At 41.4% G+C, this 27441-nt stretch overlaps 1 protein-coding gene across 1 annotated transcript; it reads left to right on the top strand.

Annotated features, from left to right (window-relative positions):
* The first annotated feature begins 9163 nt into the window (after positions 1–9163).
* On the top strand, positions 9164–25470 carry pnp4a (purine nucleoside phosphorylase 4a). Its single transcript, XM_079682669.1, has 7 exons — positions 9164–9324; positions 10842–11005; positions 11299–11402; positions 20008–20183; positions 20546–20736; positions 23721–23800; positions 25064–25470. The coding sequence occupies exons 1-7, from the start codon at positions 9302–9304 to the stop codon at positions 25202–25204; spliced, it is 879 nt and encodes a 292-aa protein (XP_079538795.1). The 5' UTR covers positions 9164–9301; the 3' UTR covers positions 25205–25470.
* The last annotated feature ends 1971 nt before the right edge of the window (positions 25471–27441 follow it).

Here is a 27441-nt window from a genome sequence, read left to right as displayed (position 1 = left end):
GATCAAGCTGCGACAACATCAGCGGAGTGTGGCTGACTACGCCATCGAGTTCCGGACTAAGGCAGCCGACAGCGGCTGGAACTCCGCTGCATTGTTTGACACTTTCGTCAGCGGTCTCTCGGATTCTTTACAAGACCAGCTGGCGCCTCTCAATCTGCCCGCTGACTTGGAATCTGTCATATCCATGGCTATAAGGATAGACAATCGTTTGACGGAGTGGAGAAGGAATAAATCCAAGGATGCGGTTGATCCGCCTCTCCAGAGGAGACGCTCGCCGCTGGATACTACTTCTTCTTGGAGGCTCCGGCACCCCTCACCACCTGCGTTCCGGACAACAGCGCCCCCTGGCTCCGTGGAGGAGCCAATGCAGTTGGGCCGCGCCAAGCTGTCGATGGCAGAACGTCAGCGTCGATTCAAGGAGGGTCCGTGTTTCTACTGCGGGCAGCGCGGATACCCACAAGCGGCTTTTCCGGTAAAAGAGGAGGCTCACCAATGAAGAGGAGTACGTTGGTGAGCCGGATCTCTTCCTCTGACTTTCCTCCTCGCACCCTGACCCGGATCCAGGTAAAAATCAGAGACAATGTAGTTACTCATGGTGTTCTCATTGACTCAGGGGCAGACGAAAGTCTTATGGATTGGATTTTAGTTAAAAAATGGGACATAAAAACTAAACCTCTACCCCAGCCTCTTGAAGCGAGTGCTCTCGATGGGCGGCTGTTGTTTAAAGTGACTCACCAAACAGAGCCTTTGGAAGTAAGATGTAATGATAACCACCATGAGACAATGTCATTTCACTTATTTAACTCAGCCCAACATCCACTCTTTTTGGGGTTTCCCTGGTTGAAACTTCATAACCCTCACATAGATTGGCAATCTGGGAGGGTGGAGGGGTGGGGAAAGAATTGCATTGATCACTGTTTTAAGCAGGTAGCAGAGATTGACAGGACATGTAACACTGGGAGTGTTAGGCAGGATACAGTCCCAAAAATATATCTTTCGAGCAGCTTCATTAAGCCAAGGTTTTCACCAAGTTAGACCTGCGTAACGCCTATCATTTGGTCAGGATCAGGGAGGGCGATGAATGGAAGACGGGTTTTAACACCCCTTCAGGACATTATGAATACCTGGTCATGCCGTTTGGATTGTCAAACGCTCCTGCAGTCTTCCAGGCTATGATCAACGACGTGTTGAGGGAGTTTCTGAACCGTTTCGTTTTTGTTTATCTGGACGACATTCTGATCTACTCCCCTGACCTTCACACCCACAAACAACATGTCCGCCTGGTTCTACAGAAACTGCTCCAAAATAAGTTGTTTGTCAAAGCCGAAAAGTGTGAATTTCATGTAGAGAAAGTCACTTTTTTGGGCTTCATCATTTCCCCAGGTCAGGTTAGGATGGACCCAAAAAAAAGTTAGCGCAGTAGCCTGTTGGCCTACCCCTGACTCTCGCAAGAAAGTGCAGCAGTTTTTAGGCTTTGCTCATTTTTACAGAGGTTTTGTGCGGAGCTTCAGCGCTATTGCAGCCCCTCTTCATGTCCTCACGTCCCCTCAGGTGCCTTTTGTGTGGTCTCCTCAGGCTGAGGAGGCTTTTTCTCGGCTGAAAAAGATGTTCACCGCTGCCCCCATACTTACCATGCCGGATCCCACTCGCCAGTTCGTGGTGGAAGTGGATGCCTCCAACGAGGGGGTGGGAGTGGTCCTCTCCCAGCAACAACAGAAGGACAACAAACTTCACCCCTGCGCTTTCCTGTCCAGGAAACTCTCCCCGGCAGAGAGAAAATACGACGTGGGAAACCGTGAGTTGCTGGCCGTGAAGTTAGCGTTGGAAGAGTGGAGGCATTGGTTGGAGGGAGCCGAGCATCCTTTTGTGGTCTGTACCGATCACAAGAACCTGGAGTACATAAGAAAGGCCAAAAGACTGAACTCCCGCCAGGCTAGGTGGACCTTGTTTTTCAACCGTTTTGACTTTGTTCTTTCATACAGGCCGGGGTCTCAGAATGTCAAGCCTGACGCTCTGTCCCGTCTGTTTGACCCTGTGCCTGCACTCAAGGAGCCGGAACTCATCATCCCATTGAACCGGGTGGTAGGAGCGCTGACTTGGTCAGTAGAGGAGGAGGTAATACGTGCCAATGCTGGAGCTCCTGCACCAAGAGGTTGCCTGCCTAACCGGATAGTTCAGGAGGCCGAGCGACCACAGGTGATCCACTGGGCTCACACTTCGCTGCTCACCTGTCACCCCGGAGTCAAGAGAACTATGTTCATTATTAAACAACGTTTCTGGTGGACATCCATGGAGAAGGAGGTGAAGGAGTATTTGGAGGCGTGCCCTATCTGCGCTCGAAACAAGACCTCTTCCAGGGCGCGAATAGGACTATTACAACCACTCCCTATTCCCAACAGGCCCTGGTCAGAGATCTCCATGGACTTCGTCACTGGCCTGCCCCTCTCTAGAGGTAAAACCACAGATTTTCTAAAATGACACATTTCATTGCTCTGCCCAAGATGCCCTCAGCTAAGGAAACTGCGGAGGTCATGATGCAGAATGTGTTTCGGCTTCATGGTTTCCCTAAGAATATTGTCTCCGACCGGGGCCCCCAGTTTGTGTCACGCTTCTGGAAGGAGTTCTGCAGCCTCATCGGTGCCACGGTCAGTCTCTCGTCTGGATACCATTCGGAGTCTAACGGCCAGACAGAGCGCCTAAATCAAGAACTGGAGACCTGCCTGCGCTGCCTGGTGTCCCAGAATCCATCCTCCTGGAGCGAGCACCTCACCTGGGTTGAGTATGCACACAACATCCTCCCTACTTCTGCCAAGGGCCTGTCCCCGTTTCACTGTGTTTATGGCTACCAGCCGCCACTGTTCCCAGCCACGGAGAGAGAGGTCACGGTCCCGTCTGCCCACGCTCTGGTCAGGCGTTGTCGGCGCGTGTGGGCTGCGACCAGCCCCTGTATACCAGCCAGGCCAAAAAGTCTGGCTCTCTACACGAGACCTTCCCCTCCACGTACTCTCCCGAAAACTGGCTCCCCGGTTTGTGGGTCCTTTTCCCATCACTAAGGTCATAAACCCAGTCTCAATGAGACTACAGCTTCCCAGGGCCATGAAGGTACATCCCACCTTCCATGTAGGGAAATGAAAACCGTTGAAGGAGAGCGCTATGGTTCCCACCGTCAAACCCCCCCCTCCCCCCCGGATGATCGATGGAGGTCCAGTTTACACGGTCAAGTCACTATTGGCTGGTCGGAAAAGGGGTAGAGGGCGACAGTTACTGGTTGACTGGAAGGGTTATGGTCCTGAGGAGCGACAATGGATTCCTTCCCGCTTCATCGTAGACAAAAACCTCATTGAGGATTTTGACCGCCTCAACTCAGAGGAGCCTGGGCCGTCAGGAGCCGTCCCTAGAAGGGGGGGTACTGTCATGTCCAAGAAACTTATAGTGAAAGTTTATTCTTTATGTTAGAGTTGTCATGTCCCTTTGTCTTGTGCTTTATGTCTATCTCTCCCTCCTGTTCATTGTCAGTTCGTTGTCTCTCGATGACCTACGTATCGGCTTACCTCACGGACCTTTCACGGATTTATGATATTGATCACGATTCTAGTTTTCCTCGAAAGAGTGTTTTGTTTTCCTTATTTTTATTACTGTGTAAAATTCCAGTAAAGTCTTTATTTTGAAACGCTATCTGAGTCTGAGTTTTGAGTCGTGCAATTGAGTTCATGCCTCAGAGTTCACTCCTTGACATTATTCTCTTGCGGGTTTATCACAAGGTGAGTTCCTTTTTTTATTTCCTGCTTTTTAAACACATGTGCTCTACAGTACAGGTTAGCTCTGAGTGTTAGCGAGGCTTGCTAATGTAAACAAAGACGAGATTACGTCCAAAACACGTCAGGCATTGTTTCTGATGGCAACTTTCTGTGGGTCAGCTGCCGATATTAAGTCATATCGGCAGCAAATCTGTATCCGCTCGTTGTACCCCTGTTTTTAAAAGATTTGGGTAAGGAGGAAAAGAGAAAGGGTTTTAATTTCTGACGCTGCGTGAGTTCCCAGACGCACCGGGAACACATTTATGTATAAAAGGCATCAAAAAGTGCATTTTGCACGATAGGTCTCCTTTAAATACTTGATATACTGCTGGGGGATATCCTAACATATAAATATATCTAAAAGTGTACTTAATCATTGATTTATATTTTGTATAGACTAATAATCTGAATCTAAAAAGTAAAAGCTGTCAAATCAATGTAGTGGAGTAAAAGTACAATATTAGCTCTAAATTGTTGTGGAGTATAACTATAAAGTAGCTTAAAGTGAGAATACTCAGGTAAAGTACAAGTACCTCAAAATTGTACTTAAGTACTATAATTGAGTAAATGTACGTTGTTACTACCCACCACTGACATTTTTGTAATTATAAAAACTTGTATTTTCAATCCACAACCTTCATGATACATAATAATAGTTATGTAAAGTCAATTTACATCAAATAAAATAGAAGTATATGTTTAGTAACATTGTAATCCTGCTAAAACCCCACATATTTTGAATCGTTACAGTAATCTGATAACGTTCTTTTTTTTTTAAACAACTGTAAGAGAATACAGTTAGCTTTTTGTATCCTGATTATTACATAATCTCGTTACATGTAATGCGTTACTCTCCAAGTCTGGATGGAAAGTGTTTTGGTTATTCAAAAATAAACTACATAAATATTTTGCGAAACAATGTTGTTATCGTTCATAAATAAATGTTGACTGTAGGTCTTTGACAGGAAGTAATACAACCTCTGCACTCAAACACTCACATTACTTCCTGTTTCCCAAAACTCCAGAAATTAACCGTGTCCCGTGTTAAACTGACTTCCTGTCTCCTTTTCGATGGGCCGGTCGGTCCACCTCTCCCTCACATGGTGCTCAGCAGTGTCCCTCTGATTAGTGTTGGTCCGCATGACACACACACACACACACACACACACACACACACACACACACAATTTGAATCAAACGTCCGTCACACACTATAAAACACAAACGGTTGTAGATTCATTAACAAAACAAACACGTGGTGACATAAAGTGCAACAACACACAATAAGCTCCTTTTTTTTTTCTTTTATTTGGCTCAATTCATTGCCGGTTAAAAAAAAGTTGTATTTGAAGGAATGCTAAATATCCGAGTGGCATTTAAATGGCCATGGTCACATTTTTCACATTTCAACTGAGGGGAAGGAACACAGTAATGTTGAGCGTCCAGCTGAGCATTAAACACAGACAGAGCAGCAGAGGAAGTTCAAACTGGAATATAGCAGGAAATTCCACATGTGACACGTTAGGGTCAAATGACACACATTTATCTGTTAACGCTCAGACAGCAGCAGTTACTGTTTCAACTTTTTTTCTTTTTGAAGCTAATCCAATTTCTGTTGGAAAATATTTCTGAAAAAAAAAACTTTGATTTCAAAATAAACGTTGTCCTGGGAAATGATCCCGGTCCCCGCAAAATACCTTTTTGATGACCCATGCAGGTGCCAATTTTTTTATTCAGCATGGTGAATTAAATGTCAGCTTTAATTTAGTTTGGCAAGCTCCATGAAGAACCAAAACTCACAGTTGTTTTAGTTACAATTTAATGTTTTGGTTCACTTTAAAATATCAACTAAACCGGTATCAGGACGACATATTTTCTCTGTGCCTCCATCTTCTGATGTGAAACAGCTGTGATTCATCATTTGGTTTGGGTTCAAATACGGTCTTAACATTAGGTTTGTCACAATTTTAAAGTTAAGGGATCAACCCAGGTATTACAGTTCATCCTGACGGGAACATGAACTTCTGTACCAGATTTCACAACAATCGTTTTAATTAATGTCAGGCGCCATAAGAAGATTTTGAGGATTGGGTTGACCATGAACGTCTGTACCAAAAAAATGTTTAAATCCATCCAATAGTTGGTGAGATTTTTCAATCAGTGTTAAAGTGTTACACCAATCTGTAGACCCATGCTGCTAACATGGCAAATGTGGCTTAAATAAGGTTAAAGGCCACTGGAGTTTTTATTATTTCAAACCTTCAAAGTATAGTATATACAATATATTCTTATTTAACTAGACATTTACTCGTGAAAAACACCAGATGTTGCCCTCAATATAACACGACATGTCTCTAATACACACACACACACACACACACACACACACACACACACACACACACACACACACACACAAACACACACACACACACACACACACACACACACACACACACGTGCCAAACTAGAAGACAAGACACTGAACGGATAAGAATGGAGGCAGACAGATGTGTCATCCTCAGTGATTACTCAGTGTCATGTGAACCTTTGGATCTCCTTTGGGTTTTTATTTTTTTATTTTGAAAGATTTTGATGTATTAGAGTAAAAAGTAGCATAAAATGGAAATGCTCGAGTAAAGTATCAACTTCGTAACGTGTCATTAATTTTATTGGAAGAAGTACTCAGACCTTTGAGTAGCAATACAGAATTGTAAAAATACCAGAGGTGGGGAGTAACTAAGTACATTTACTCAAGTACTGCACTTAAGTACAATTCTGAGATACTTGTACTTTACTTCAGTATTACATTTTTTTGCTACTTTGTACTTCTATTCCACTACAATTCAGAGGTTTACTGTACTACATTTTTTTAATACCTTTATTTACTTTGCAGATTTGGATGAATGATGTGAAATATAATCAGCTCTTAAATCAGACTTTAGTTCCACCTGGAGTAAATTCACAATCTACCCTGCAGTATACAAAGTCATTCAAATTAGCTGCACCTTTACCAGCTTTGATAACACTTTATTGATCAATAAATATAATCAGAACATATCATATAATATTATTCTGAAATTGACCAATCTGCATACTGAGTACTTTCACTTTTGGTACTTTTTAATTTTACTTGAGTAACATTTGGAAATCAGGACTTTTACTAGAGCATTCCTACACTCTGGTATTTCTACTTTTACTCAAGTACAAGTTCTGAGTACTTATATTATCTCTTAAAATGTAATGGAGTAAAAGTATAAAGTAGCATAAAATGAAAATACTCAGGTTCAGTACAACTACCTCAATATTTTACTTAGGCAAAGTACTTGAGTAAGAACTTAATTACCTTCCAGCACTGGCCCCAAGTCCTAACCATGTATGTACATACATACAGATTTTTGGATTTGGTATTTTTGCGAGGTGATTTTGGTTTGAGTGTCCTCTGCAGGTGGAGGTGTACTGAGGGACCAACAGTCTGGTCTTCCTGCGGGAGGGGGGGGGGGGGGGGGGGGGGCATTTCCTGTCAGCTCCTCTGTTGGGTCTGGTCCATCAGCCCCACATGAGCCTCATTAGCGGATCAGAGCAGCAGCATGTGAGGTGTGTACGCGGTCATGAGACTCCACGTGGAGTTTCAATTCATATAGAACCGACCGACGAGCTGCTGTTAGTTAAACTGACAAGCTTCGCTCTGATTGGCTGAATCCAGAGGCTGAGCTCGGGCCCGACGTACCTAACAGGGTTCAAATCGACAAATGTAACCTAACTGATGCAAACGTGCTGCACATTCATTTAAATGTAACCTCATTTGATACCCGAGGTTCAAAGAAGCAGACTTTTAATCCTTTATTTGACTGAACAGTGAGGTACATTTACCTGAGTAGAAACTTTTGTTTCCTTATACATTATTGGTCATTTTGTATTTTATTTGATGGATTACAGTGAAGGAGTGACGGATATGACTTGCAACCAACTGAGGAAAGTAACTAAGTACAATTACTCTAATACTATACTTTATGGAGGATTTTAATTGTATGCTACTTTTTATCTCTCTACTCCATTACTTTTCAAGGGGACAAATTGTACTTTTTGCTTTGCAGATTAATATTTTAGAAAAACTTTTTTTATGAAGTGCAAGGCATTGTTATGCAATATATGAAACAACCCAGCAATATATATAAATATTAAAGTAGCTCCAATGCAGCCAATATTAAACAGCATCTTACGGCATCATTGATATTAACTGATAAAGATATAATATAATAACATACAATAATGCAAAGACTAAACACCGGTACTTTACCTTTTATATTTTAGTACCTTTACTTGATTATACTTGCACACTTTACTTAAGTAAGATTTTAAATGCAGGATTTTTTCTCGTAACAAAGTATTATTAAATTGAGGTATAAGTACTTTTACTTCAGTAAAAGTCTCTATTTTTCTTCAATCACTAACAACAACGCAACAACAGTCCAAAGGATGTTGAAGTTATATTGCGAGCAGCATTAACAGTGAGCAAACATTGCACCATTTTTTTAAATGACTACATTTACGAGAAATGTTATAGTTCAAATGATAGAAATGTTCAATGGTGCAGTCTAAAAGTCATGTCATAAACGTAAAAAGGTAATTTTAACAGTCTCATAAATGTGTACTTCGAACTTGATGCCTGTTTCATTTTCACTGTGAGTGACATATGAGCCACTAAGAATAATGATCTGACCGAACCCAAGGACTGTAGAAGTACTCAGCTTATTTGCTTCACAATATACAAAACTCAGTTTCAAATATAAGTTGTGCTATCAAAGTTTTACTTAGCATTTGCATTAAAATAATACTTATAGAACCATTTTAGAGTTGTGTAAATTACATTATTGGATTTAACCATTGATGCATTAATATGTACATCACTTTGATGTTTAAAAAGGTTAAGCTAATGAAAAGGTTTTAACAGTTGGCTAGTTCACGTTTGAGGGTTGTTTAAGTACTGTCTTTAACTAATAATAATTTATTATCAATTTTTTGTTCACTTTATTTTGTGTTTTAATAATAACTGAAAATACATTGGTAACTGAAGTTGTTGTTGAGTGAAAAGTACACTATTTCGATGGAGTAGAAGTATCATAAAGTACTATTGTGCACAAAAGTGTGCAAGAATGTGTGTGTGTGTTAAGATTCCTTTCTAAACCAACTTAACGCACAAACAAACACACACACACACAGACACACACACACACACACACACACACACACACACACACACGCATGTTTCTTCACCGCTGTATCTCCATTGGCTGCTGCTGATGAATGGGCGAATTATTGACCAATCAGCAGCATGTGACTGGTGAATATCTAACCGCTCAGCATCAGCTGGAAACACTCTGACTTTCCTAGCGTCACACACACACACTTTTACACACAAACACACTCACTGTCAGTGAAAGAGGCTCCTTAAATAATCCCATACTCATCATTCTGCTGAATATCCTTTACCGTCTGTCATCATGAACAGCAAAGAACAGATCAGGTAAGAAAACACTTTATTTACATCTTATTTCAACTATTTATTGTTGTGCTGTTGTCTCTCACAACACAACACTCATTGTTTACTAAAATGTTTGGATTGTGACGACTCGTAATTTTATATGAGTAGTTCAACAAATAGTATTTCCATTCAGTAATTCACAAGCAAATGTACAAAGGAGGGGAAAGTTGGATAAAAAGCCTCATAATATATATATATTTTTTCTACTAATTCTCTGTTAATGCGCTTATGGTCCCTCAGATTTATCCTTGGGTGACTTGTTATTGTTATTGTTAGACGGACCTTATTACAGCTGTAATTATGCTTTATGAATCAGAAATATTTCCTTAACTGTAAACTCATTGAAGGAAAACAAGAAAAAAGGGAAATTGGTAGTAAGAAGTGGGCATTTTAGAGGAAAGGAGAAACAAATCATGCTCTTTTGTAAATACTGGTTGCCTTTGGGGTACAGCACTAAGTAATTATGTTATAGATGATCTTAAAATTATAACTATGTGTGTTTGTGACTCTTCAGTTGCACATTGCATTGTATCCAAATACCTAATAATTATTGCTGTCAGTTTAAACATTAAACAAACGCACTCTTTACCAGATTATATAAATCCAGCTGTTATTAAAAACTGCAGAGATACACCTCCTAACCTGTTTGACTTGTAAAGTTGAAGTATTGGTGATTTTATATGATGATGTAACTAAGATGTAATATGTGTTAGTTTTTTTATTTTACGCTAGAAAACCTGAGTTCAAGATGATTTGTTATAAATATTTTATATTTTACAAGAAATTAAAAAAGAAAATTATTTTGAAACTAAAATCCAACAGTAAATTATATTAGTTAACTCACTGACGAGGGATCAGGACTTCAAACTGATGGCACTTGTCCCTATAGCCTGTTTTAAATGGAAGTTGTCTGAGGTCCTTACCACCAGCTGCTCTTGCAGTAATAAGTAGTGCACCTTTCTTACTGTCCTAATGTGCACAATGTAGTGACTGCTTTTCGTCTTTTGTTTACTTAGTTGTGTTTTCTGTATTTTACATGAAAGAAAGAAAGAGGACTTCAAAAATGTATTCTTCATTAAACTGTATATTTACCATATTTACATGCTGCTCACTGGTTAGGTGTATTCAAGGTTTATGATGCTTATATCACTCTGGTTCCATAAGGAGAATCGTGTTAAATGCTTGGCTGGCTTTTGTAGAACATCAAATAATATGTAATAGTAAAATATAAGGGACAGTTCAAATGTAAACATGCAATGACTCGTAAGGCATGGATTTGAATTGCACATATTGTGTGTGTGTCTGTGTGTGTGTGTGTGTGTGTGTGTGTGTGTGTGTGTGTGTGTGTGTGTGTGTGTGTGTGTGTGTGTGTGTGTGTGTGTGTATGTGTGTGCTATGAGTCTTCCAGTGATATAAGCATGTTTTTCTTGCCTCTGTTGTAATGTTTAACAACACAGCTTCTAATCTCATTGACCCTTAACAATAAACTGTTCCTGCAGTCATGACGACTACCAGAAGACAGCTGATTGGCTGAAGTCCCAGACGAACCACCGCCCCAAGGTGGCGATCATCTGCGGATCTGGCCTGGGGGTGCTCGCTGACTCGCTCAAGTGTCAGGACTCTTTTGCCTACTCTGACATACCGGGCTTCCCCCAGAGCACAGGTACTGCTGATTTACTGTTATATAGTGTTTACATCCTCTGGATGAACTGCTTAACACAAATCGAATCCATCTATACCTGTAAATTAAGTGTCATTTTTGAAGAGATGTTTATTTATTCATGAAGAGCCAGATTTTGTGTGTATAACTTCTGAGACTGTCAGTACTTTCTGTGCAACTGGTAAGTTAATAGCATCACAGTTGCCTGGTTACAAGTTGATGTACTGTATATCATGTGTGGGTTAACTAGCATCACTGTACCTGTGTCTCACCTGAACCCCCACTCTGTGCTGCAGTGCAGGGTCACGCAGGGCGGCTGGTTTTCGGGGAGCTGAAGGGGAAGACATGTGTGTGCATGCAGGGCCGCTTCCACATGTATGAAGGCCATTCACTCTGCAAGGTAAACACACACACACATACATACTACATTTGCATAACTTACATTAATGAATAGTTTGTCTATTTGCCAATATTTAGAACACATCATCTATTTATGGTAAATATGATGCTACTACTATACTGTCCGTTTTCAAATCTGACCAATCCTCCTACCAGCCCACCAGAGGCTCACTAGTTAACACACAGTATCATTTATTTCATCTGTACCAATTGTAAGAATGAAAACAGTTCAGTTGTTGGGGGTTATGCAGGGTTACCAACTCTCACGCATCTGGTGTGTGACACACGCTTTCACTCTAACGGCCCCTACACACGGCGGCGTGCGTTGCCGCTTCTGCCCATTCACTTTGAATGGGGTGACGTCACGATTTGCCGAACTGCATTTTTGGAGCAAAGCGTAGCTTCTCTCGCGGTGCTCGCTGCAAAAGTAGAGCAATGTTCTACTTTGCCGCCTCGACGGAGGCGTCAGCCAATCGAATTATATGCCAGTGCAAGCTCTAGCCAATCAAACCGTTTGCTTGAGTGTCTGGGGCGGGAGATTCATGTGATTGGTTGTTGGTCGAGTTTCAGCCCCCCCCCCCGCCGGCAAGCGACAACGCACGCCGCCGCGTGGACGCTGCGTAATAACAGGTCTTTTTGACAGGTGTGTTTTCTAAGCCGTTGTATCCTATGAGCAAGAAGAAGAAATGTGATGATGGATTTCATCGTCTCCTGCTAATCTCGACCAACAACCAATCACATGAACCAAATATATTAATTAACACACTCTCACATACTCTTTGACTCTATTTTGGCCTAGTAGAACAATAAGCAGCAGACTTTTACTTTTGTATCATTTCTACTGGATCTTAGATCTGCGCATGCGCAATACGGGTCGGGGATTGACCAACCGGCTCGCAATGTTCTGCTGTCTGTTAACGTTGTTAAGAGTGGTGGGTGCAGGGAGGGAGCGGATCGACAGCTTGAGCAGCTGCCAGCTCAACATTGTAAATAGCCAACCTAAAACGATCGCCGTTTCATCTTGTTTTTGGCGTATGAATAGTTTGGGCAGCGTGAGAGCGTGAGATTCAGTGTTTGGGAGGCAGTGAGGGTTCAATAGGCGCGTTCACACCACAGTGCTTTTCCCACTTTAGTTCCGATATAGTTCCGAAATGTCGCGTTCACACCAAACAGAGTCGGAACTAAAACTAGAAAATGCATTTCCTGCAGAAAATGTGTGCGAATGCTGTGAACTGTAAACATTTGTGGCTGAATTTAGCTGAAAATGCAGAAAAAGCTGAATATTTTATTAGCAGAATGGTTGTTGCTTTTAGCTACAAAAACCAAGTAAGTGTGTTGCTGAACTTAACGGAGAAATGCAGAAAAGTGAGATGATTTGAATCAAATTGTTACAGCTAAAATGCATTGCAATGACTTTGTTGAAAACTTGAAAGTGAAATGTTAAACTGGAAGAGTAGGACAAATAGTGAAGAAGCTTAATATTGAAAAGAAAAGGTTTAAAAAAGGAACAAACAACAACATGTATAGCCTCAATGTCCTAAAATAGCTGAATAATGTAATAGTTTAATGGTTTCTGCAGCTGAAAGTAGGTTGAAGGAGTTGAATATCAGATGTAAGTAGTAGTGAATGAATATGTATTAAGAAGATAAAAGAAAGTAAAAAGGCTTGGGAAAGCAGCAGAATATTTTGACTGCAAACTTTTAGACTAAAACCCTACGTCGCCAATAATGTATAACATATGTGGAACAAAATAATAGGCTGAGACAGTCTGTTAAAGTCCAGTGTGTTTGTCATTGTTTGCTGAGCACCTAATCATAACAAATAATCATAACACCTATGTGAGTCCAGAGATCAAAGGTTTCAATCTGCCCAGCAACACCATGGCAACCAACTGTAGCACTGAGTCCCATTAAGAATGCATTGAGGATTATATCTGACAATTTTGCCACCTGTTAAAAAAATATGGCTCGTATCAAAAAAATGAACAGACCGTGAGCATCAGGGAACCCCAGCCCGGACTGGCCATCGGGAGGACTGGGAGGTTTCCCGATGGCCTGGCCTGTTAAGTGGCCTGCTGGCCTGAGGAATTTTTTTTTTTTATGTATGTATTGTGAACGCAACGCTGCGCAAATGTGGGTCTGAGTCTGCCTCACAGAGGGTGACTGGCTGTCTACATGATGTGGCCTGCCGACATGGCCACTTTCATACAGATCATACACTAATGCCCTCGATTGGTCTCTGTGTGTCATTCAAGCTCGGGAGGGTGTGTATGTGTGGCGCGAGCGAGCGAGAGAAAAAGCGCGCGCACCGGTTACGTGTATTGTTGTTGTTAGCATCTGGTGCTAGCTAGCTGCGCTAACGGATATAATGAGCTGTCAGGCCCGGTTCTACGGGGGTGCATAAGGGTGCATTGCACCCTAAGTTGAGTCGTTATGCACCCTCATTTGAAAGTAAAAATTAAAGTGAAAAATTGTTTTTTTTAAAAGTGAAAATTATTACATATATAATAATAATAATAATAATAATAATAATAATAATAATAATAGTAGTATTAAGAAGAAGAAGAAGATAGTTGAAATAAAATGCATTTTAAGTGTGGTTCAATAACATTGTCTGCTGCATTTATTTGGTAAATTTAAACGGTAAGTAACGTTATTATGTCAGGTGCGCGTGACCTGTGCCGCTGCGCGTTCGTCCTCTGCAAGGTGCTTACACAGCATGCAGTCAGTGATGGACATCAGAAAATGGTTAAAACAACCAGCCCTTATTGCCAGCAGTAACACTGCATCTACTGCAGGTAATAACAGTTCAGATCATGGGGACATTACGTTACCCGCGGCCACTGTCGTGGACACTAACGTCCTCCCGCCCGGCTCGCCGGCTTTGCCCGCCTCGCCCACGGAGGCAGAGCAGCCGCAGCCGTCTTCGTTGCCCCAAACACCGCCACTCCTCAGTGGCCCGCAAGTGCCAGAGGACCTCGGCAAAACAGAGCCTGCCCAGGTATATTTAAAAAAGTACCCAACACGCCTGTACAGTGGGGTAAGGCGCTCATTTTGCAGCTCGTGGTTTCAAAGCAGAGATTGGCTGGAATAATCATGTACGAAAGATGCCATCTTCTGCTATGCATGTAGACATTTCGGTTCAAGTAAGTCAGATGCCTTCACTACAACTGGCGCCATGCTCTTAGAGGCTACGTAATAAGGGACTGGGAAGGCATGAATCAAGGAAAGAGCACATAGATCCATAGATCTCTTCATTTTGCTCTCAATGTGCACCAGATTGATGCTTTCAACCTCAATATTTAAAAATAAAATCGTCCCGGGGGAGCATGCCCCCGGACCCCCCTAGAGGAGGTGAGCACCCCCCTAGAGGGTGTTAGGTCCACTCCCCACTTATAAAAATAGCACTTTACCCCTGCACCCTCTCTAATCTCAGATGCACCCTGAGTCATTTTGTTCTGGAACCGGGCCTGTGAGCTGTCAACAAGGTGGAGGAGAGTCCTCTCCTGTCAGACAGAGAGAATGATAACTACAGCTCAGGTGAGGTAAAGGACTCTCTGAGTGTTTAGATAGTTAACTTATTCTAAGTTCTCAGTGGGTCTCAAACGGTTTGGTCACCATTTAGCCTATGTTTCCATTTGAAGGGGGAGTGATTAGTAAAATATGCATGAATAATAAAAAAAAAAATGTTAACTAGGTGAAAAAAGGTAAGATAAACTTTAAAAACTTGTTGAGAGCTAAAACTAGACTTTGCTGCTGCCTCAAAGAGGAGAAGGGAGGAGAGGGAGACAGGTGAGGCTGAGTCAGGAGCCCAGACACACTCACAACTATAAATGAACCAAAAACAAATAAATAAACAAGTTTCAATGTTTTTTCATATTGGATATGGTATGTTAGTGGTTATGGCCATGTTCTTATTATTTTTATGATTATTTAAATGTATACAGTTATGTTTCATATGGGTTGATGCATTTAAGTCCAACATTTTTAAAAAAATCGGACCGGGGGAGCATGCCCCGGGACCCCCCTAGAGGATTTCAGGTCCACCTCCACTTAAAATATGTTCACATGGATAGGTTCCTAAATAGATTTGCAATTGTTTTTTAAATAGTAACCCATGTCCATATGTTTATTCTGGGGTAGTAGATTTAAAGTTTAGGGCTATCACTATGGGCAGCAAAGCTGTAAATATTGACAAATAAATCCAGGAAAATGGCACAAAAGAAAACTGGTAGTGGCCTGGCTGGGTGTATAATTCCCGGCCTGACTTATTGTCCCAGTCCGGCCCTGGGGAACCCCAATGAACTGATCAGTGGCGGCTGGTGGAAAATATTTTTGGTGGGGTTGTGGAAATGGTGACAAAACCATACGAGGGCGGTCCGGGGGATCGTCCCCCGGAATGATATTTTGAGAAATTACCCCTTCAATTATCACTGGTGTTTTGGGAAGACTCAAATGATTTAATTCCCATTTAAAATCATTAGACTAAATACGAACATTGTGTGTGTGTGTGTGTGTGTGTGTGTGTGTGTGTGTGTGTGTGTGTGTGTGTGTGTGTGTGTGTGTGTGTGTGTATGTGTGTGTGTGTGTGTGTGTGTGTGTGTGTGTGTGTGTGTGTGTATGTGTGTTTGTGTGTGTGTGTGTGTGTGTGTGTGTGTGTGTGTGCGTGTGTGTGTATGTGTGTGTGTGTGTGTGTGTGTGTGTGTGTGTGTGTGTGTGTGTGTGTGTGTGTGTGTGTGTGTGTGTGTTTGTCATACTTGCCAACCCTCCCGATTTTCGCGGGACACTCCCGCATTTCTCCCGATTTCTGACAAAATCCGATTTACTCACGACTGTTTCCACTCGGACTTTAATACAGCGACACCCTTGATTGGTTTCCATGGTAGCACGTCTCTTTAGCAGCGCGCAACTCAAAGTCTGAGACGGTGAGGAAGATGAAAACTGAACAAGAATCGACAACTCGACCCTCTGATCACTCCTTTCCTGTAAAATACAGGTCCAGCCCACACATATGCTCCATGGTGCCACAGGCATTGCCCTTACAACTACAATAAGCATGTAAATGTTAATCTACAGCTCCGGCGATCCAGTAGCACAGGAGTCTACACCTGCAGACAACTACTGTAGCGTCACCTTGGATACGAGCCCAAACAACTCACAGACACACAGGCCAGGGCGCTGAAAGGGCGCCCTTTGAGCATCAGATCTGACGACGCTGATTGGCTGAAATTATGTTTCGGCGGCATAGTTTACAGATAGCAACAGTCAGCTTGTTGGCTGCAGCTGCTCTGGCTGAGGGCTCCTTTCTACCGCCCGGACGAGAGAGGGTAATGATACACGCTGTGGCCAGCCAGGAAAAATGTGACTTATCAGTAACTTTAGACATCGTAAAACAATTTTAAACGAGATTTTATTGTAGATTATATATTTTACTGATACCAACTATTTAATATTTACCTTGTTCTTTAAAAATAAAAATAAAAAATATATATTTTTGGGAAATATATTTTTTAATTTTTTTTTAATTTTTAATGACAATCAAACATGTGTGGAAGAGGGGGGGCGGCGCCCCTAGCGCCCCTATGGGCCGGCCGCCACTGGAACTGATATATGTTTTTGGGGGGGTTTTGTGTAGTAAATGCAGTGGCGGCGCCAGGGTATGGCTGGGGTAGGCTTCAGCCATACCAAGAAATGGCTTAGCCCTACCTTAGCCCGACCATGAAAAAGTATGTTAAAGTAAGCATGTTGAGAACACGGATTACGAAAATCTACCGGTCGTGTCCACAACACACAAACTGATCCTGCTGTAACAACAAGTGCACGTTACTGACGCAATATGGTTGAGACCATTCGGGCTTATGCTAGAGGGGTGCAAGGAATAGTCTAAGTAGTGGGGGAGTTTTATACACTAAAGGTGTGGACATTTTTTCGCGTTATAATATCAGCGCGGCCGCGGTCAGATCAAAATGCTTCCGAACGCAATTTGAATAGACCTACAGCCAATCAGAGCAACGAAACGTTGGGTCTGCTGCGTCATGCATTACTGATACGTCACGTTCACAGTGAAAAGTCCCCAAATTCGCGCCGAGTAAATTGCAGACAGACAGCAGAACTCCTAGGATTAATTGTATATTTCGGATGGATAGATTTGTTCTTAAACGCCCTCCCATTGAGGTACAAGTCGAACAGGTGCCAGAGTCACACGACCCACCTGAAGAGTGAATAGTGAGTTTTGAATATATTTTGTAATAATGGGTCATTTGAAAAAGTGTTTTGTATGACAATAGAGACACAGGCCACCTGTTGTGTGCTGTGTCTGTCTCTCTCTGTTTACCTGTGTGTGCATCTCTCTCACTGTCTCTCCCTATCTCTCTCTCTCTCTCCGTGTCAATGCCAACTTTTCTTGTTTCTGCCCCTGCGTAGCATGTTGTAACAACGTGGAATTAGCAGAATAGGCTATTGTATTTTTTAACTCACACCTGTTGCTCTCGATGTAATTTAGCTGATAAAAGGAGACTAATAAAAGCTAATAAAAGCCACACGCGTGGCGTTTCACTGTCAAGGGGAGTGATATAGCGTGTATGTAATTACATTACAAATACTGACTTGAGCCCCACCACTGTATGGTTTAGCCCTGCCATAGATTACCCAACAAAAATACTCTGGCGCCACCACTGGGTAAATGTGAAGATGAGAGCAGTTTGTCTAAAGTGTACTTCTCTCTGTTCTGAAGAAAAGATCCGGATGTTTTTAACATGGGAATCAATTGGGAGCTAGGTGGACTTTTTATCTCTTCATGCCCTCAAGAGGCATTTTGGTTCAATATTCTTTGTGGAAGGTAAAGCATTTGGCGCAAGGTATATAGGTAAAAGAGGATTTGAAGGTTCCTCCCATTGACTTCCATGTTAAAAAAATAGTTTAAAAAGCTGAATATTTCTAAAAGTATGACATATTTTGAAAAAGCTGAAAGTTTCACATCGATTGCTGAAAAGGCTGAATAGTTTATTATTTGAATGGTTTCTGTAGCTGAAAGTATGCTGAAGTTATGGAGAACCAAAGTGTTGCCTGAAATAAGAAGGGGAAGAATAAAGATTCGAAGAACTAATGCTATAAATAAAATTTGCACTAATTAGTTCATGAGAACCTTTTTACCCCCTTTTCCGTCCCTGCTAGAGAGGAGGTACTTTCGTGGGAGAAAAAGGTTCCTATGTCTGATTGGCTGGGCGGATTGCAAACCACGCCCCGTAAAACTCCCAAAAAGTTTTGTGAAGCCGCCATTTCATTATCCTCGCATTAGCATTATTAGCATTAGCCCAGCGCAGAAACACAGAGAGACTAACTTATGGCAACCCAACACAAGGAGCGGTGGAGTGATAAGGAGGTGTCGGCGTTCTGGCGATTTACTCGGAAGGCGCCCAGCAGCTTCTACTGAAGCCAGTCCCCAACTCCGGGGACTTCCGGCCGTGGACTTCGGGTGGCAGTATACGCCGTGAAGTTGTTTGCGGCCTGCCAGTAAACCCAAAGCAGAAGAAGAATAAGTGACGTCAGCGGCTTCATTTGTCTAATCCTCCCCCAGGGACTTATTCCGGTGTGAACGCGATCTGTACTTAGTTCTCTCTTAAAGAGAGTTCTCATGAACTAAGTTCTGATGAACCTTTGTGGGAAAAGTACTGCGGTGTGAAAGCGCGTAATGTATCAAGGTTTTATTGTGTCCTCTGTGATTCTTCCTAATGTGTAAAAATGCAGCACAAAATACTCCTTGAATCTAAGCGTAATACTAACTTAAACTCAAGACTTTTAACTCAATCCAGCCCACACAAGAGCACACACTCATCAGGTTCAGTTCAGTACGATTCATTTTAGTAATTTCACCACTGGTAACAGCAGTTAGATCAGTATCACACTTTTCACCATTTCAGTGTTTCAATGTTTAATTTTGTTAACACAAAATAAATATAAACAGAAAAATAAAAATGACTAGATAAATGATTCACAGGGGAGCATTGTACACACTGTACGTAAGCTGATTAAAGCACCTCAGTCACGCAAACCTCGGTATTACACACATACATTTTTTTGTAATCAGCAGCATGAGACTGAACCTGTAACGTGAGTGTGTGTGTGTGTGTGTGTGTGTATGTGTGTGTGTGTGTGTGTGTGTGTGTGTGTGTGTGTGTGTGTGTGTGTGTGTGTGTGTGTGTGTGTGTGTGTTTCCACATTTGTGAACCTGGCTCAAGTCATGCATGAGTTAGTCACATGCAGCCTTTTAGCAGACAGTTCAATGCTGCTATTGTTTACCTTTATCACACACACACACACACACACACACACACACACACACACACACACACACACACACACACACACACACACACACACACACACACACACACACACACACACACACACGCGCGCGCGCACACACACACACACACACACACACACACACACACACACACACACACACACACTCACAGACTCTGTATGCTATGCTGATGATACCTGAGTGTCCTCTAGTTGGCGCTCTATAGAAGCTCTGCCCAACACATTTTTTGGAAAGTATTGCCAAGGTTTTGAAAGAAATATCTGTCTCTGTCTGTTAATCAGACGACATTTCCAGTGCGAGTCTTCAAGCTGTTAGGGGTGGAGACTCTGATTGTGACAAACGCGGCCGGTTCATTGGCTGACGGCCTCCGACCCGGTGACATCATGATCATTAAAGACCACGTTAACTTCCCCGGGCTGGTCTGCATGAACCCGCTGTTCGGACCCAACGACGACAAGTGAGAAACGTGTATATACTTTTTTTAATATACTGAACAGTTTTTTATGTTGTGCGTTTTGAATCCATTGTGCATACAATGGTAGTTGGTACATATATTATGACTTAGATCTATATACTCTGTGGCATTTTATCCGCTATTGTTTCAAATTGATAGTGACCTTACTGCATTAACAGCATTTCGATCTGATATGGTATCAGTTTAACACGGTACTGTATTACTCCTACAGGGAGTTATATCCAGTCATGCATGTAGTGAGGTTCAAGTTTATAGCGACCATATTATTCATAGTTATCCCAGGTATTACTCATTCAATTAGTTGTTTTTATTTCAGTTGTTGTTTATCGTTTTGTTGTGTTCAGGTTCGGACCTCGTTTCCCGGCGATGTCTGGTTGCTATGACAAAGGTCTGCGCAGCTCAGCGATGGAGATCGGGAAGCAGCTGGGCGTGTCCGAGCTCATGCAGGAGGGCGTGTACGCCATGGTGGGGGGGCCCAACTTTGAATCCATCGCTGAGGCCCGGCTGCTGCACCAACTGGGAGTGGACGCTGTCGGTAAGATGTCAAAAAAACTCAAATGACCATGATTCATCTTTTCTCAAAGCCTTTCAGGTAAATAAAAAATATATAGGCCTACGGGTTCATCCTCTGAGGACCAGGAAGTCTTCTCTAAATGTATAACTCCTCGATTTATGATAGTGTTGGCATTCAATTCATGTTTTCTCTTGTACTGAAAATATCAAGGACATGGTTTTTAATGTGTCAGTTGGTTCGGGCAACATTTTTTAAACATAACTTTGTTAAGATGAATGCAACTTTTGAGAGCAATTACAACTAAAATACGCATAAAATATTCTATATATTTCACGTGGCACTGTACAAGACAGTTCGAGGTAGTTTTCAAATCCACAGTATGTCAAAAATACAAACAACAAAATAAAAAAAATGTTTTGAGGCTTTGTGGAAATTATTTTGTAAAGGTATGTACAATCAATATGAAAATGTGCATTTGGTCTTAAAAAAAAAAGTACTCAATGCCGAACATTTTAGAAAATCTCCAAATTTTGAAGATAAATTAAAGTAATCAAACGAAAAAACAGCAAATCCTCACATTTTAGCAGTTCATCATAAAATGTCCTGAATAATGTTAATAAATACTCAGGACCTTAAATCGTGCTTATGTTTAGTTCCTGAGAAAATTTACATTGTTTAATTACTGGCAGGGACACATGGCTGGTAACGTCTGGTAATGAAATAGTAAACATTTATGTTGATACTACAGTGAAATAAATTCAAAAATAAAAACAGTGACCCAGTGAACCTGCAGCTTAATAGAGTGGTGCAGTGACGAGTCCTAAAACCCGGAAGTGAGTTAGCATTTTACCACTACAGGTTCCCTCGTCTCCGAGTCAATGGGATTTCTCCATAGGATTTTGGAAAATAGCTGGAAATAAGGTCTGTGGTTGACACCAATTTAAGAGACGGATCACGTTTTGTTCTACGACATTAAATACATCAGCAGTGACCCCACTGGTGATTTTTGAAGACTTTACGTGTCTGAAAAACGATGGTTGTTAACATTGTTGGGACTAACGCGTTACTGTAACGCAACTACTTTTTTGTGGTAACTAATAGCGTTGCTAGTTACCTATTCCCATTAAGTAACGCCGTTATGGTTACTGTGATTTAAATGGGTGCGTTACTGCGTTACATTATGTGGTGGAACGGTTGGAACTGAACCGAATCTCCCTGCGGATGTAATTTACAGGCGAATACAGCGATGTCTTCTCACAGCACCATGGACAAGTGAAAGTAACCAGAGAGGAGTGATGATTGGTTAACGCGGGGTAACATTTCAGGGTAAGCCAATCAGAGACAGAGTTGGGCGGGTCTTGCCTTATGGAGAAAATACCATGGAAAATAAACATACTCGAACACTTGCTAATGCTAACACATACACACACGGCAACGCTCACCACCAGCACACAACACACACACACACACACACACACACACACACACACACACACACACACACACACACACACACACACACACACACACACACACACACACACACACACACACACACACACACACACACACAATGGCAGATGCAAGTATCAGCAAGAGCAGCAGCGCATTTGTAACTTGGAAATATAACCACTATTTTCAATTTGTGGGGATAAAGGACGCAAAAAATATTACGGTAAAATGTAAACTGTGTGCAGGACCGAAAGCATTGTCCACATCGAAAAACAGCAATGCCAATCTCCTGAAGCACCTAAGTAATGTACATGGGGCTATAAAACTAGTCGCCAAAGACCCCACCGTCTCAACCACCGGCAGTGACCCAGATGGAGCAATACCATCTAAACAGCCAAAAAACGATTTTTTTAAATCGCCACAGGTCACCCAGAGTCAACTAAATAGATTGATTGCCAGGTATGTTGTTGAGGACATGCTGCCCATCGCAACGGTCAAGTCTGTTGCCTTCAGAGAAAAAACAAAAAACAACACAAAAACTTGTATTTTTATTGTTATTATTTTTAAAGTAAAGTAACGTATTACTAGTTACTTTTATAATTGAGTAACTAATAAAGTAACTATTACTTTTGGGAGAGCAGTAACTATAACTATTACTAGTTACTTTTTAAAAGTAACTTGCCCAACACTGGTTGTTAACAAGTGGCTGAATAGGACTACAGAAGTTGTCGAGGACGTTGTACGTTAGTACGCCGAACACGTAAACACTCCCGCTAAGTTTGTTTGCCCCTGTTCTGCTTGAAATCAAGAACCTGCGCTCTTGCAAACTGTTAAAACAAACACTTCAACTTGTACAATTTTGAATCTGTATTTTTGAATATCGATCTTAAGTTGGCGTGACGTTGAAGTCGTGCGACCCTGCTGTAGTTCGTTTATAGCATAACGTTAGCATTTTGCTTCTGCTTTTTATGATTAGAAAATTATAGAAGTAGGGTAGACAAGTAGATATTTTTCGGCTGAATAAAACGTGCATTTATCAAACAGGTTCGTTTTCCAAAGACCTTATTTCCAGCTTTTTTCCAAAATCCGATTGAGAAATCCCATTGCTTTTTTGTCGAGGGAACCCGAGCGCAGCTTACTTCCGGGTAAATACGTCATCCCTGCACCACTCTATGGGCTCAGGAGAAGTTGCTTCCTATGCCCAGTTAGGAATCCGGAGTGTTGTAATTAATCTAAGAAATCTCAGAACGCTAAATCTTTAGAGCATAATCCTCTTTCATTTTGTTGGTTATTACTTTCAGGGTGTGCTCACATTGAATACCTCTTTGACACCATGGTTGTGTTTTCTCAACATATATTTCAAGCAGATAATAGTTGGAGAAATATGACTTAATCCCCTCATTTTAAAGGAAGTAAATATTATTTATGAACAAACTGAATCAGATAAACAGTACACTGATATAACCGGCTAAATTATTGAATTACTTTGAACCTTTATGAAACATGTATAAATGTATATCATTTTTAAACTTGTGTTGTTTTTGTGTGTACAGGTATGAGTACAGCTCCTGAGGTTCTCGTGGCGGTCCACTGCGGTCTGAGGGTGTTCGGCCTCTCTCTGATAACCAACAAGGTGAAACACTAGATCAATATGTCGGTGCTGATGGATTGTGACTGATAACATATCAAAGCTGCAGAACACAATATCACCAATACCTGATTACTACAACGGTTAAGATTTATAGTTTCATTTATTTACTGACAAACCGTTTGTTTATTTGATCAACAGATTATGTTATATAGAATCGCACATTACCCTATATATTAAGGGATGAAAAGTTATAAGTTATGACAGAGTAATAGATTGATACGATAGATAGATGGATAGATAGATGGATAGATAGATAGATAGATAGATAGATGGATAGATTGTTTAGCATTTTAGCAAATAATTTCTTTAGAACCCAGAATTTAATATTAAATGCATTGATATTTTCCTAAAAAGAAACATAAGTTGGTCTCTTCATATTAACAAATCTGTCATATTAGAAACCATGTCTAAAACAAAAGAATATATTAATTCAATTAAAATGTATTTATAAAGCCCAATATCACAAATCACATTTGTCTCAGAGGGTTTCACAAATCAACAAACATGAATGACAATGTAAAAACAACAAATATATCTGAGAATATAGTAAAATGACAACATAAATGTGAAAATGCCAATTAATGGGTACATAACACAATGACACAAATACAGTTAGAATACAGTAATTAAAATTCCATAAAATGAAGGGTCCATGAGGATGTTTAAAAGGGAGTTTAAAACCAGTCCTAACTGTACGCTGTACTAAAGAGGAAAGTCTTCAGCCTACTCTTAAAGGTGGGGTAGGTAAGTTTGAGAAACCGGCTCGAGATACACTTTTTGTTACATTCAATGGAATGCTCTTAACATCCCGATAGCAATGAATATCTTAAGTGCTTTGACAAAAAATCCATAACAAAACTTCATCTGTGGAAGCCGTAGTACTGTAAAAAGCACGACCAATCATCTGAGCCGGCCCGGCTAAAATAACTGGATGGCCTACCTGCCTGTCAGCCTTCCATCTGTGCACAAACTTATCTCGTGCCCTCATTGGTCATGTGCGCGTTGTGTGTGTTGGAGGAGGGGCTCTGTAAGGAAGTGGCAGATTTTTTCCGGCTGTGTATTTTCAAATTCTAGCACACTCGAGCTGGTTTCTCCAAAATTACCTACCCCACCTTTAAATGTGTATATTAATATAATTACATACTTTATTAATTGGTCGATCACATGATTCATAAGGTAAACATTTACTCCAGCCTTGATTTATTTATTGATTGATTGATTGATTGATGGATGGGTTGTTGTCAGGTGGTGAAGAGCTACGAGGACTCGGACAGTGTGAACCATGAGGGGGTGCTGGAGGTGAGCCGGCTGCGCTCTCAGACCGTTCAGCAGCTGGTGACCGAGCTAGTCAGCAGGATGGAGACCAACAACAACAATGCTGTCTGAACACACACATACACACACTGTGTATATATTTGATTGCTATATAAAATAATTGAGCTATTTCCTATTTTATCAACTTGTTATTTTTTACTTTTGGTGTAATAATAACCTTATTTATATCAAGATGGCGCTTAATAATAGTTACCTATCAGGGTACATTTATGTGTAAGTATTCATGTATGATATTTAATGCTATTCCTATAAATTAATATAACAATGACCGATGTGTCTGAAGGTGCTTTAATATAAAAAGACAAAACATTTCTAAAGATTCTCCTCGTGTACATTTTATTTCGTAAAAACATTCACTGACTTCTTGATCCATGTTAATCTGAATACTATCCTGGCTCCAAAATGGTGGAATGAGCTTCCCATTGACATCAGGACAGCAGAAAGCTTACACATCTTCCGTCGCAGACTGAAAACTCATCTCTCTCGACTCCTCTTCGAGCGATATAATTACTATCAAAGCACTTATACTAATAAAGGACTGGCTTATCTAAAGCCAGTTGAGTAGCACTTGAAATGTTTTGGCTCTATGAAACCTGATGTACTTATATGATTCTGTTTTCTTCAAGTTTGTATCTTCTTGGTCAAATGCACTCATTGTACTGTAACGGCTCCTACACACGGTGGCTTGCGTTGTCGCTTACCGGCGGGGGGGGGGCTGAAACTCGACCAACAACCAACCACATGAATCTCCCGCCCCAGACACACAAGCACGCGGTTTGATTGGCTAGAGCTTGCACTGGCATATGATTCGATTGGCTGACGTTCCGCTAATGTCCACTAGAGGCTGCAGCAATTAAACCCTGACTGTATCAGAGTCAATGGTTTTTTTTAACTAGTTTTTGAAAATAGCTCGAAATAATGTCTGTGGATGACCCACATTTAAGAGACGGACAGTGACTGATATATATAGGTCACTGGATATCATACTATGTGCTAAATAAGAGACTTGTAATCATTTACAAAACATCAACATGTTGTTATTTAACAAAATAATGTTGTTAAGTCGAAAAAAAGGAACGGGAGGAAATGCAGCCCGGCTCTCGATTTTTAATCCTAATTTAATCATCATCTTCACCACGATCATTTATGTTTATGTTCGCCAAATTGACATGAAATCACTGACACATATGAATATACTGTATTCAACTTCATTAAAACGTTATTAACGTGCCTAACCTCAGTAATTCACTAAAAAATATTTATATTTTAATGGAGCCTCTTCGGCAGATCAGGATCCCAAAGCGTAGCGGAGGGATCCTGATCTGCATGACGGGTGCTATTTTCCCCATAAGGAACAAGTCGCTGCAAATTATCCCAGTTATTATATAGCCACATTCTCAACAAAGTAACGACATGACTCTCAATATTAATTTAAATGCTTTTATGGATTTAGAAAATGTTTTTATTGATTTAAAAAATAGTTGTATTGATTTAAATTGACATGCATCCGCTGAGAAAAATAGTCCGTTGTTACCGTTTTATAAACAGTGTGAATGAAACGGCAGCTCTCTCCCGCCTCCCCCCCTGATCTTTCTTCTCCAGCAGCTAAATTAACTGTAGGTTACTCTGAGTGACCATAGACCAGGGGTCGGCAACCCCTGGCACGCCTGCCAGCATTGGCACGCGGAACCGTAACCAGTGGCACACTAGGAATAAGTGGAATAAGTATGGAAAAAATATTTAAAATTGTATTTTCGGATCCTGAACGAGAACGCCGCCAGAGCGTGTCTCCCCGTTACCTGCAGAAGAAAGCCATGCACGCAACGCAGCCCGCTCTCTTTAACTTGCCGCTTTCCTCCGTGGTGCAGTGCTGATCGTTTCACCACGGAGGAAAGCACTTCACAAATTGCAGCAGTACCCTTAAGGAGCTGTACAAATGCCGCAGTTTTTGTGTGGCTGTGTCTTTAGTTGAAAGCCCAGTGGCGATCTGCTCATCTCTCATCGAAATTATATGATAGAAAGGGGCCGACTGGCCATCTGTGTGTTGAACTTTCCTGTCGGCTCCCAGACGGTAGTCGAGGAGGGCAGAAGAAACAAGCTTCAGGTTCAATAACCCACTTAAGCTTAAATGACTGGAGAAAGGCAAGCTCTTCTTGGGAGGCCGTTGCATTTATTTAGCTGTTCTTCTGTTTCACAAAATACATCAGACCTCTGTTTTTCTGCTTCCTCGTTTCACTTCCGGAAACATACACACGTTCCCTCACTGTCGCTCTACCATCCACACAAAC

This window comes from Notothenia rossii (assembly GCF_949606895.1).
Source record: "Notothenia rossii genome assembly, chromosome: 5".
NCBI lineage: Eukaryota > Metazoa > Chordata > Actinopteri > Perciformes > Nototheniidae > Notothenia > Notothenia rossii.
The sequence above is the reverse complement of the archived record's forward strand: the minus strand, read 5'-3'. Positions and strand labels throughout refer to the sequence as shown.

Excerpts from the sequence above, each read along its gene's own strand:
- pnp4a (XM_079682669.1), top strand. The coding sequence starts at position 9,302 with ATGAACAGCAAAGAACAGATCAG. Across the intron at positions 9,325-10,841 it reads AACAGCAAAGAACAGATCAG|TCATGACGACTACCAGAAGA; the intron begins GTAAGAAAACAC and ends CTGTTCCTGCAG. Across the intron at positions 11,006-11,298 it reads GGGCTTCCCCCAGAGCACAG|TGCAGGGTCACGCAGGGCGG; the intron begins GTACTGCTGATT and ends TCTGTGCTGCAG.